The following is a 12744-nucleotide window of genomic DNA, read 5'->3' as shown; positions in this document are numbered from 1 at the left end:
TACGCGCTGCGTACTGCTGTACGCCCCGCGTAAATGAGGCTCCCAGCCTCCTATAAATAAGATGCGAAGGCAGCCGGCCAAATTGCTAATTTCCTCTCGTTTTTGTGCCGAAGCTCTGCATTTTTACCCCCGAAGCCATCCCGAAGCCCCGGTAATATTCCCGAGTCCCGAAGCGAGTCCCGAGATCCCGAAGATCCCGAGAAGTGCGGTTTCCGAGCCGAAGCTCTGCCCGCAAGAAGTTTGATTTTCGTAGAGATCTTCCAGATCTACTGAGGATTACTACTTCTGCAAGTCGTAGTGCTGTCCGATCATCTTTTGATCAAGTGAGTGTATACTACCTTTCATAAACGCAATAATAATACAAGTATGGTTCGAGGGTATTAAGTTTATTGTCGTTTATACGTGTGAATGCGTTGTTACTTTCTCCTAAAGTATAACTATGAAGTATTTTATACGAGATACGTGTTATGTGTATATTTTGTTGTTATGTGTGTGAATGTATATTCACTTTATTCTATCTTACAGATCTGATTATTTCTATACGAAATACGTGTTATGTGTGTGTGTCTCATCTGTTATATGGAAAATGTATTGATCAAGCATGCTATACAGGTTTTGAAAATATGTATAAAAATGTATGTTTTTATCTACTAATATGTTGGGTAGAACATGGGTAGATAGTTGGTGTGTAATAAACAGATGAGAGGCCTCGTTGTTGTTTTGATCCAGTCATCTAGCGGAATTTAGATGACGACCACGGACTTTTCTAGACAGTCCAGTGGAACGCTAGCAGGCTCATAACCTGTAGGTGTTAATGAACTTGGGTGTTCATTCGCTGTATTCCATCCCCCTCATGGTTGCCTTATTTAACTTATATTGCTGAGGAAACCCCGCGGCATGTGTTGTCACCCCGATGAAAATATTCTTAGATTAGGTCCCTTGTGTTAGTTATTTTAGGGACGTAAAGTGAGAATAACGGGAATGGGTAACTGGGTTATTGTTGGTTGATAATAATTAATTTAATTATTTATTGTGGGTTGAAAACCCTATATGCTCACCAGGCTCCCAAGCCTGACCCACTCAGTTTTATTTGTATTACAGGAAGTGGCGGAAGGGCATGAGATGGACGAACCATCAAGTTGTTTTGTTTACAAGTCTGCATATGTTTATATTTGTTATATGACTTGTAATGTATTCATTTATGCTTATTGGTCTGTATCGGAACATGACACCCCGAGTTTTGATTATAATGAAAATACATTTCTTTTATGAAATGCTTTGGTAAACATTGTTTTATCATGTTTTGTTTTTGGGAACAAATTCCGCAACTCTTTCAAATCAAAAGGATTTACTTTGAAAATATTTAAAAGCATAAATGAAAATCGGTCTTTTCTGGCCGAGATTTTGGGGATGTCCCAATTGGTATCAGAGCATTAGTTTAAGCGAACTAGGAATTTTTAGGATTTCTAGACTTAAACTTAGAATGCTAAGTGGAATTTTGAGATGTGTGTCTGTTATGTTTTAGACACGAGCACTAGTTTATTTTAGGAATGTTGCCTAAAATGCTTTATGTGATAAATGTTGTATGTTGCCATATATGATATTATTTGTTCGGATCTATGGTCTGTTGCCGACCGGATCTAGAAACTTTATGTGTGTAGGATTCTAAGCGTACGTCTACGATATTAGAACTAGCATGTAAACGTTTCGGAGTGATAAGGATGATTTGAATATCTATCGTGAATAAGGATATAACTCATCATTAGCAGAGTAAGGGCGGGGTACATGATAGGTGAGGCTTTAGGAGTGGAACATATAGTACTGTGTATGATTCTTTATGTATTAGCATGACTATATGTTATTGTTTGTATGTGTATAGTGGGCGGGCCTAGGAGAAATAAATATGTACACCGAGCGGGGCCTGATGTCGGACACTGTCCAATGTCGGGTAGGGCCCGATGAGGGTTTTCCCGATCTTCTGGACACTGAAGAACTCAACGAGTTACTTAGGTAACTCAATGAGTCGACTCGAATTTTCAGTTTTGAAGTTCTGAAGGAACTCGACGAGTTACTCAGGTGGGGTCAATCACGTGTGATAAAATTGCTATGGTGTTTGGGGGGTTCAATCACAGTGTGATAAAATTGTTATGGTGTGGGGGGGGGGGCCTCAATCACGTGTGATAAAACTGTTATGGTGTTTGGGGGGCTCAATCATGTGTGATAAAACTGTTATGGTGTTTGGGGGCTACATCAGGTGTGATAAAATTGTTATGGAGTTTGGGGGCTAGATGTGGTAAAAATTTGTTATAAGATTGATTTGCTTATATATTTAACAAATGGTGTGTTTTTGGGTTTGAGAAAATAATATTTCTAAATGAGTCTAAATACACTTTCATAACTCAATTACTTTATACTTTTGATACAAAATATGTATTTATAAAAGTTGGTCAACCGGATAAGTATTATATAACACTTTTGGTTATAAAAGTACATTGTATCAAAACCTATAGAACTCACCAACGATTTTGTTGACATATCTTAAATGAAGGTATTCTCAGGTTATTTATGGTCGGAAATGTTCGTTCAGAAGACTCTCCATTAATTATATTATATAGTTGTAAACACCGGATTGTTAGGCGCGTGTCTCGATTTAACTATAGTCGTTATCAATGTAATTTTTTTTTGGTTATAATAGAATATTATATTTGTATTGTTCAATGTATGTTCAATAACTGTGATTATTGATTTACGTTGCGCATCTCGATGTTTCCACCGGCGGCCAGGGGTGTGACAATATATTATAAAAATTATAAAATTTTGGATAAACTATGGGTAACCACCACAAACATAAATGGTAGTATAATGTTTAAATAAGAAAAAAAATATATGAAAAATATTTAAAAATAACTTGTAATTGAAATGCCTTTTACAGAATGAAACGTATGTACTTCTACATCTCTACTAGGTGTGAGACTCATGTATTACATGAGTTTAATTAAAAAAATTAAATATAAAATTTTAACAATTTGAAATTTTTTTGAATTTATAACAAAAATGAAAAAAAAATGAATTATTAAAATTAATGAGGCTTTAATGTATTGAATAAATTACATATATAAACCATTTCTAATAAATACCTTACATATATATTACCTTACATATTAAATATGAAATTTTAATTTAATAAAATGAAAAATACAATAAAATGACAAATATAAAATAGAAAATTTAAAAATTCTAGAAAATGTCATGTGTCAAAGTAAAGGAGAAGATGACATATGGCAAAAAAAACCCTTCATTTATTAGAGTAGATTTTTGGCTATTTTATGACCAAATTGACATATATATATATATATATATATATATATATATATATATATATATATATATATATATATCATTTTTATCAAAAACAATATTTATACTTTGTATTATAATAGTTTCATATCATTATGTCGTTCTTTTTTGTTTAGTTTTAAATCGGCCAAAGGCTCAATTGCATATCATAAAAACTTTTGTATGTAGTCTTCAATTAGACTTTCAAATTTATTATGTAGTTGTTTTAGAAAATCCTTCTCGTTGGCACTTTTTGATATAAAATCATATAATAAAAGAAATTAAATATATTTTTCTTTTATTTTTTATCTTTATGAAATAGTGATAAGTATCACATTTTAATAAAACACATACTTTTTAAGATATTTATCATTATTTTATTTGGATAAGAAGATAAATATGAAAAAAAGATGATATTAAATTTCTCAATAAATAATTTTCATTAAAAAAGTTATAATCAAATTTTAAACATCAAAATAGAAACCTTTAGACTGGTAGGTGTGAGCAACGTCCACACCGGTGGTACTAAGAAAAAGAAGAGAAACAACGTGAATGGAATTGGTGGTGGTAACGGAAAGTAACGCGCAAACATATAGCACCTGATAACAGGGAAGGGGGGCAGTGTTTGCGTGTTATACGTCCCTTGGGGCGTTGCCCATACCCAACACTTTTATACACTAAGTTTATCCTATGTAGAAGCTTATGTTAATAATTACATAAACGGTGAGGTTAAAATATAAAGTATGATGTAGTAAATTTGATTAGTATGCATGACTTATTATTTAAAAGTCCGTTCAATCCCATGAAAGATGATTGCTTTTTTATTTAGTTGCAATGTTAGGGTATTGCTTATTTGCATTGAGTATTAGATATTTAGCTTTAGGAAATCTACAATAAAATCTTTACATTTTAACATCATATTTAAGTTATTATATATATATTTTTTTTCTGATTAAGTCTCGAATATCAGGAATTGTATTCAATTAAGTCTCGAATGTCGGGAATTTTATTCACTTTGACCCTGTTTATCTGGTCAACGGGTCAACCACTTTCAAAAATTATACTTTTGGCTCATATTTTAAATCTTATTACAAATTTAATCCAAAATTTATATTTTTTGCCCAAATTTCAAAATTTTCTTACGAATTCATCCTAAATTTAATATTTTACATTTTTTTTTAAATTTATTTTATATTATATTTTTTTTCTTTATATATTTATACAAAAAAAATATTTTCACATAAAAAACCTTCTTTTCACTGTATAAAAACCTTTTTTTAAAAGATTTTTTGTTAACAAAAGAATTTTATATATGGAAAATATGTTAAAATATTAAGAAAAACACGTTGATATAAAAAGATTCTTAGAAATATATTTTTATTTTAGCAAATATCTTGGTTTTTAAGCGAAAAATATGCTTTTTAGTTTTTAAGCAAAATCTTGTCGGCATAACCACTTCAGTGTTTTTTTTTATATAAACAAATAAATTGTAACACCTATTTTCACTTATAAAAGTTAATAAATATAAACATTTGTTTATAAAAATGAAAGTGATATATTCTCTTTTTGGCTAAAATTATCCACATAAAAGTTGTAGTAGTAGTCAAGACGAACACGTCAACATAAAGAATGTTGAAAATGAAATTCGTATGAGGTTATGATTTTTATAAGTTTTGACGAAAATAATAACATATATAATGATGTTAATAAATGAAATATAAAAATATATTTCCAAGATACTTACTAAAATAAAAATATATTTCTAAGAATCTTTTTATATCGAAGTATTATTTCTTATGTTTTTTCTAAATATTTGAACATATTTTTCATATATAAGAATTTTTTTTAACAAAAAATCTTTAAAAAAAAAGGTTTTTATATAGAGAAAAGAAGGTTTTTTATGTGATTTTTTTTTTGTATAAATATGATTTTATAAAGAAAAAAAACATATTCTAAACTAAATTTTGAAATATATATATATATATATATATATATATATATATATATATATATATATATATATATATATATATATTATAATAAAGTTATGATGAATTCGTAAGAGAATTTTGAAATCTGGACCAATTGTGTAAAATTTTGATCAAATTTATAATAAAATTTAAAATTTAGGCCAAAAGTGTAAATTTTGAAAGTGGTTGACCATGTAAAAAGGGTCAAAGTGAATAAAATTCACGGTATTCAAAACTTAATTGAATACAATTCTCGGTATTAAGGACTTAATCAGAAAAAATAATAATATAGGGACTTAATCGAATATGGGATCAAAATGTAAAGACATTATTGTAGATTTCTCTTAGCTTTGTTATTATCTATAACACAATTTATGTAAATGATATAACTATAATTGAGTAATTTGTCATAGTACAATGTTATTATGGGAACAAATAAAACTAGAATATTATAAAAGAAAGTAAAATATGTTCATTGTTTTTACATCGATCTACCCGACCATTAGACGGGTATAACATTAGTTTTATAACGGATGAAGACCAAAATTGCAACAAAATTTTGCCATATAGAATGCAAACCATTGAATTTGGAAATGTTCTGATGTCATTCAAAAGCTTTTAGCTATATGGAAAACTCATTCAAAAGGTTTTTAAAATTTGAGATGCGAAATTTTTATAAGCGTCACTCAATCCACTTATTGCTCTCATGTATTTTCTCTCTTACATTTAGGCTGTGTTTGGTGCATCACAATTAACTTATCTTTTGAGCTTTTTATAAGTTGTCATGTTTGACAAACAAAAAAGTAGTTTATAAGTTAGTTTTTTAAAAAGCTATGTAGACTAGCTTTTTATGATTTTTTTTAAAAATTTTGTAATATACCCTTTAATTAATTATAGAAACTCATTCTTTTAAATATCATTTTATATCTTTTACCAAACTTTTCATTTAGTTTTACCAAACATTATTTTTATTAGTTAACGTTTCAACTATCAACTAACTTTTTATTTAACAGCTAGCTTTTCAATCATCAATTAATACATCAAACATATCCTTAACAATATTTCATTTTAAACCTTAATTTGTATTTACAAATAAAATGTTTATTATTTCTTGACTAATGACTACTTAATCTATGTCTTAAGTATATATAAAGTAAAAATGAATATATATCTAAAAATATTATGTGTTTAAAAAAGACATCAGAAAAACAAAGTTTTGGACCGGGATAAACTAAAAATTAAATTGAGTTTTTCATGACAGATTTTTAAAATAAATGTTAGTGAAAATATAATATAAAAAAATAGGTAGTATTTTACAAATTAACCGTTGGAGATATCATAAGAGCAAGAAATTAACAAAACAATTCATATTTTCAAACGTCAAACAAAGCAAAAAATTCATGGCTTTTAACAATTAAAGTACACTAAAATACAACTAAAAATGAAAAAGTATCCACAACCAAACATACAAATACCTACCCACACCTTAACAAGTTAACAAATACACCCTTCTAGTTCCAAAACACACACTTACAATCCCTCTATATCTACACAACATTAAACATCAAATATTAAAAAACCATAATCCAAAAAAAAAAATATCATTAACATACCACCTCTAACATTAGAACCCCAAGATTTTAATTTCCACCATAGTCCTTTGTAGTAACTCACTAAAAACTTGTTAGAACTTTCGTGTGGTACAACACAATGCCAAATTACAATTTCGCCCTCCCCTCACTTCATTCCAACCGAGGACGGGTTTCCGGCGACTGTGGGAGGTGGCGGCGGCGGTGGCGTTGGCGCAATCGTCATGGGTCTTGAAGGCGGCGGTCTTTGAGGCGGAGTCATGGCCATGGGATTTGTCATTGGATTTGGACTTGGATGTGGATTTGGATTCGGATTCGGAGGTCTTTGTGTTGGATTTGGAAATGACATTCCTGCCCTTGGTGGTTGTGGGATGGGCCTAGCGGAGGCAGTGGCGGATGACATCCCCAAACGGGCGGCAATTATTTGGGCGCGTTCATGGTACAGTCTTTGCTTTGACCGTTCTAATTGATCCCTTGCCCGTGCCACCACACCATCCATTTCCGTGAAGAAAGCCAACTTCGTTTCCAATTTCTGCAACTGCAATGTGAAAAGACGTAAATGCCCTTCTTATCCTTACTATCGAACAAAAATGGAATCACAAAAGACCGAGACTGATGACAATGGGACAAACTGCAAAAACATGTCCCACCTAAAAAGGTCGAATTAGGACCTTGTGTGTCTTATGTAAAAAGACGTAAACGCCCTCGTCATAAAAAAATAGCCAAAATTTACCTGTTTTTCTATCAATGACGTGGCAAGTTTCCGAATCTGGTCTTCTTCCCGATCTGCAAGTAATTTTGCCTTGACTGCTGCAGCTGAGATGGCAGTGACAGCTGCGCGTGTCATGTTATGGATATTTTGGTCATTTTTAGTTTCTGCCTCTGGTGCTTGTTTCTTCTTCTTCACATTCTTACACTCTTTTGCTTCTGCCTCCCCTACATCATAAACGAAGATTGCCAATCAATTAAATTAAAATTAATCAATTGTAACTTTTCAAGAAATCAAATACCTGAATTTTCAGCCATTGAAGTATTATCATTATTAGGTTCATGAGGCTCTGTCTTCTCTGACATCTCCTCATCTTTTGGAACACTCTCACCAGAATCTTCAGACACTTTTTTAGAGCTTGAAGAATTCTCAGCTTCAGATTTTTGCTCATTACTTTCTTCAACAACAACTGATTCCTTACCTTCCTTACCTTTCTTTCTTCTTGTATTCTTTCCTTTTTTGGAAACCACCACTTCTGTTGTAACCACCCCATCTTCCTTTTTCTCATCAGCAACCACCAACTCCTTTTCTTTTTCACTTCCATTTATACCCTCCTTGTCGGAATCGTTCTTTTCTTTCAAATCCTCTTGCTCCACTGCTTCATGTACATCATCTCTGCATAGCGCATACCCTTTTAATGTCGGTTTATATTTGTAAAAAGTTTAATTAAATTGAAAATTACGGAAATGCCCTTTTGACCTTTCTTCTGGTTTCTTCTTTTCATCGACAGGATCTTCGATAATGAATGAATGTCTTGCAGACAGTTGCAAGCCAGTGGCCCCACTTGACACGGATTTCAAGGAATTTCGGGCGGTTGCTGTTGCAATGTTGGGGTCCACTAACCGAGTTAAAAATGCTGCCTGAAAAAATTAAAATCAGTTACATAAATCAAAAAATTGTAATTCGGTATTTTTTATATAATGATAAATATGTGAGATTTGTTAGTTGTAAATTATTTGTAAACCGTATTTGTGTGTATTATGAAACTAGGAATTAATTAAAATGTGTGTTTTTGTATTTAATTAAATGGTTGTTTTGATAATATGATAACTGATTTGAAGTTAATTATATTTGAGTAGTTTATTTTGGTTATGATTTTTGCGTGAATATATGATTTATAAAGTTATTGTAATAAAAAAAAATGCAAGTCGAAAATCTGTAAGAAGCTAAAATTACAAAGGGTATTTTTGGAAAACGATAAAACATAAGAAACAAGAATAACTTACCATTGCCATGACAGGGTTACCAGCATCAGCAAAAGAAAGCTTCTCATCAATGGAAGAAAGAGACCCCACAACCTCAAAAGCTTCTCTCAATGCTTTCACTGCAATATCCACACCATTTTCTTGAGTATCTTTCAAATTCCCAGGAATCACTGATTCCGAAACCTCCATTGGAGACAAATCATCATTCTCCACCAATGCTTTCGACTCCTCGGTTTCTTTCACATCAACAGAATCACTGATTCCATCCACATCACCTTCAATTTTCTCATCATTTTCATCAACTTCTTTCTTTTCTTCATTCTCATTACAACTTTCATCTTTCTTCAAATCCTTCTCCTTCTGATTTTGACTTGCATCATCATCATCTTCATCATCACAATCCCGAAAAGTGTCTTCAATTGGCATTTGAACAAAGTGTAGAATACATTGAGCTTTGGTTTTTGTGGCCACATGTTCAGCAATTTCATTCCAGTTTTCACTAAAGAGTTCCAAAGCTTCTAGAAGAAGTAGTGTCTCTTGATCTGTCCATTTCCCACTACTTGTAACAGCAGCATCAGCAGGCTCCATGAGAATGAAATTAGATGGTGACATGTCGGAATCAAACTTTCCAGCATTGAAGCACTCAGTACATAAGTCATAATCTGCCTGCCTAACAGAATTTGGTCAACAAAAAGGACATAACTATGATAATAATAACATAAAGATGATGAAATTACAATTATTACACTTGTCTTAATGATATTATATTATTATCATTAACATTGAAATGGAAATCTTAAGGAAACAACAGACCTGTTTCTGACAATGGTAACGTTTTCTAGAGCAATCAGCTGCACATGAGTTACAGTGGTACTCAACAGAAGGTCCTTCAGGCTGTAATGATTCATCAGCTATGATGGACTCTGGCAACCTGGATGTGACAGCTGGCGTTGCAAAACTACTCCTTGGGACAGCTGGCGTACACAATTGCTCCACTTCAAACTCGTATAATTTTTGTATTAATGAATTTACTTTCTCAGCTTTTTCAGCTTCTTCAGATTCTTGATCAGCATCAGCCATGGAGGTAGGGAGATCTGTCTCAGGGAATGGGTGATAATTGATCAAACCCCAATAGTCTAGAAACTCCATTACTTCTTTCTTGGCATCTAATTCTCCAACTGAGATCTCAGAAAGATCTTTTTCTTCTATTTGGGTGTTGGGATTTGTGTGAAATTTTTTCATAATGGAGTTACGTATCTCCATGTAGATTTCAGGAGTCCGATTCTCCAACTTTCCATTGAAGAAAGAAGGCAATGCTCTCTCCTCTAATGGATGAAGTTTTGTCCATGAGAACCAACCTATAAAAGTCTTTGTGTCAGTTTGCACTTTGGAGTATGTGTATGACAATCTATATTGATCAAGTCTATTTATTTCGTTTAGGAATTAGGAATATGTCCATGCTACAATGCTATTCTTATTTCTTAATACCAATAAAGCAAAGTGGAATGTCTTTAAAAAATAAAGTATGTAACAGCTTAAAGAATCCAAGTTCCCAAAATGGTTATTAATCGACAATGTCCAATACAGAAAGTCCCAAAACTACATTAATTCCAGTAAGTACTAAAAGATAATATGTTCATGCCCGTAATCCATAAAAAATTTATCTCTATTCTATACTGGCTGTCAGATAAAGATTGTTAATGGCAACAAAAACGTTTTTCTCAACTCAAGTATGACTATCTCTCTGAGTTAAGATGTCTATGCACAGAAGTTCTATTCATGATTTTGTAGGATGACCTGAATAAGATAAAGCTTGGTATATTACAATAAAATACCTATATATCCGTCCTGAAATACCTCGGTTTATCTTTCATATTAAGGTTCGTAAATTTGAAAATCATGATCATAATGCTGCATCATTTGGTATCTAATGAATCCAAGAAACACAATATTTCCTGCAACTTCAACTATAACTTGGGCTGATCATGCATGTTTAAATTTTAACAAAGCAAAGGCAATGAAATTCAGCTGCAAACAAACTAAGCATGCACACAAAGGAATACGATGATAAGTGATTTGAACAAGCTACATTTACTTACCAGAAGAAATTGGTGCAACATGGGCATTAGCATCACGCGACTTTAGGTCTTCATATTCAGCTTCTATCTTCAATTCCAACGCCTCCCAAGCTTCTTTCCTAGCAATCAACTCCTCCTCCACCTTCGCCGCCACCGGCGTGGACAACATTGAACCTTCTCCTTCTCCATTCACAATCACTGCGTCCCAAAATGCCGTGGAATCGGTGTAATTTGGTTGTAGACGAGCTCTAGTGCAAGGTCCATTGTGGATCGGAGGGAACAGTACTGGGGAGGGTTTCTCTCGAGTTTGACGCTTCGAAGACGACGGAGGCGGAGTGGATGTGATGCTGTTGCTAATATTCGAGGCTTTCCTCTTCAAACCTCCGCCTCTTCTCCTTGAAGATGGTGGCTCAGCCGACGATTGTAGTGCCGTTTCGGTGGCGGTCGCCGGTGAATTGTGCTTTTCTTCCATATTTAGGGCTTGTTTGGTAACGCACACTGAAGACTCGTCTTCGAAGATCTACACTACCAACATTTCCCTTTGATGAATTATTCTGTATATCGCGGATCAGAATTGTTAAGGTGTGCTTGGGCAATCTGTACCTTTAATAGCAACTGCATCTGGATCCGACGGTAAGAAAATCTGAATAAAAGCTATAGTGAATTACAAGAATGCTCCCTACGTTTCTTTGTTTTTCAGTTTTGGGGACGAAGCTTTTATTTTTACAATTTTGGTCTCTGTATTTTTCTTTCAATTTTGGGATCTTTGATTGATTCAACTTTAAATTTTCCCACCTAAAATTATCCTTACGAGATTTTTCGCCTCAAAAAGTTTCTGGAAAGTACAAATTGAACAATGGTGAATCTAAGGGTTGTTTGTTTGTTAGCAATGTAATGGGATTCGAGGGAAAATGATTTCATTTGCTTCGAATTCTTGTGTTTGGTTCAGCTTTAAGGGAAGAAAAGGAAATCCTAAATGAAATATTTTTTCCTTCAAATGAAGGAAAGTTCATTCTTTCACCATCTTAATGGAATTAATTCATTCGTAACATGGAAAGTAACATATTACGATTTGCCCTCGTTGAACATTACCACACGCTTCATCAAGTAAACCTATCATATTCATCTCATTCTCGTTCAGTCGACAACCTTTCTTTTGCATTGCATCTTCTCCACTTCGTCAGAGGGATCGTCCGACGAGCTTCATCGCAAGTGATCTATCTATCTATCTATATGTGTGTGTGTGTCTATCTCCATCTCCCTCTCTCGTTAATCGCATCTTACATTCGAACCAAACAACCCCATCTAAAGTCGACCCAAACACGATCACTGTGACATTCTTGGAGGGTTTCTTTTTCTTCAGTCACTACTGTAACGAGAATCTGAAAAAAAATCCTTTTTTTTCTCTTCAATTGTTGATAATAACATTTTTCTGCTATTAATGTTGCTCTGAAATCGTTTACATCAGAGGAATGTGAAAAAAAACATGTGGTTTCTTGCTAAATCGATAGAACATAAAACCTGTTGTGGTTATTTGCCTATTCTTCTACACACAGTTCGTTTTTATTTTAGATGCATGTTCTTTTGTTTTGAGTTATTTGCATAATACAAACTTAGTTTATCTCTGTTTTTTTTATTTAATTTGTTTGGTTAATATATATGTTTGTTTACAAACAGGTGAGGAAGGTGGATATGCTTGATGGAGTGGTTGTGGTCAGATACAAGAAGGTTAAGGATGAATTGATTCCAGAAGGAAATGGCATTGAGCTTGTTTCTCGATCTTCTGCCTTAATGAAC

At 32.8% G+C, this 12744-nt stretch overlaps 1 protein-coding gene across 1 annotated transcript; it reads right to left on the bottom strand.

The window, feature by feature from the left end:
* Positions 1-6693: 6693 nt before the first annotated feature.
* Positions 6694-11504, bottom strand: CHB3 (DNA-binding family protein). Its single transcript, XM_078963274.1, has 7 exons — positions 10969-11504; positions 9683-10227; positions 8891-9535; positions 8364-8524; positions 7906-8279; positions 7629-7831; positions 6694-7433 (listed from the first exon to the last, which is right to left on the bottom strand). Exons 1-7 carry the CDS (start codon positions 11417-11419, stop codon positions 7044-7046), a joined length of 2769 nt encoding a protein of 922 aa, XP_078819400.1. The 5' UTR covers positions 11420-11504; the 3' UTR covers positions 6694-7043.
* Positions 11505-12744: the final 1240 nt, after the last annotated feature.

The sequence above is a fragment of the Lactuca saligna genome, chromosome 7 (assembly GCF_052625555.1).
Source record: "Lactuca saligna cultivar CGN05327 chromosome 7, ASM5262555v1, whole genome shotgun sequence".
Taxonomy (NCBI): Eukaryota; Viridiplantae; Streptophyta; class Magnoliopsida; order Asterales; family Asteraceae; genus Lactuca; species Lactuca saligna.
The sequence above is the reverse complement of the archived record's forward strand: the minus strand, read 5'-3'. Positions and strand labels throughout refer to the sequence as shown.

What these genes read in the sequence shown, in the direction of transcription:
- CHB3 (XM_078963274.1), bottom strand. Translation starts at nt 11,419, where the DNA reads ATGGAAGAAAAGCACAATTCACCGGCGACCGCCACCGAAACGGCACTA. An exon ending in TGTTGCACCAATTTCTTCTG is followed by an intron (nt 10,228 to 10,968) that starts GTAAGTAAATGT and finishes AGACTTTTATAG; the next exon opens with GTTGGTTCTCATGGACAAAA. An exon ending in GTAACCCTGTCATGGCAATG is followed by an intron (nt 8,525 to 8,890) that starts GTAAGTTATTCT and finishes TAATTTTTTCAG; the next exon opens with GCAGCATTTTTAACTCGGTT.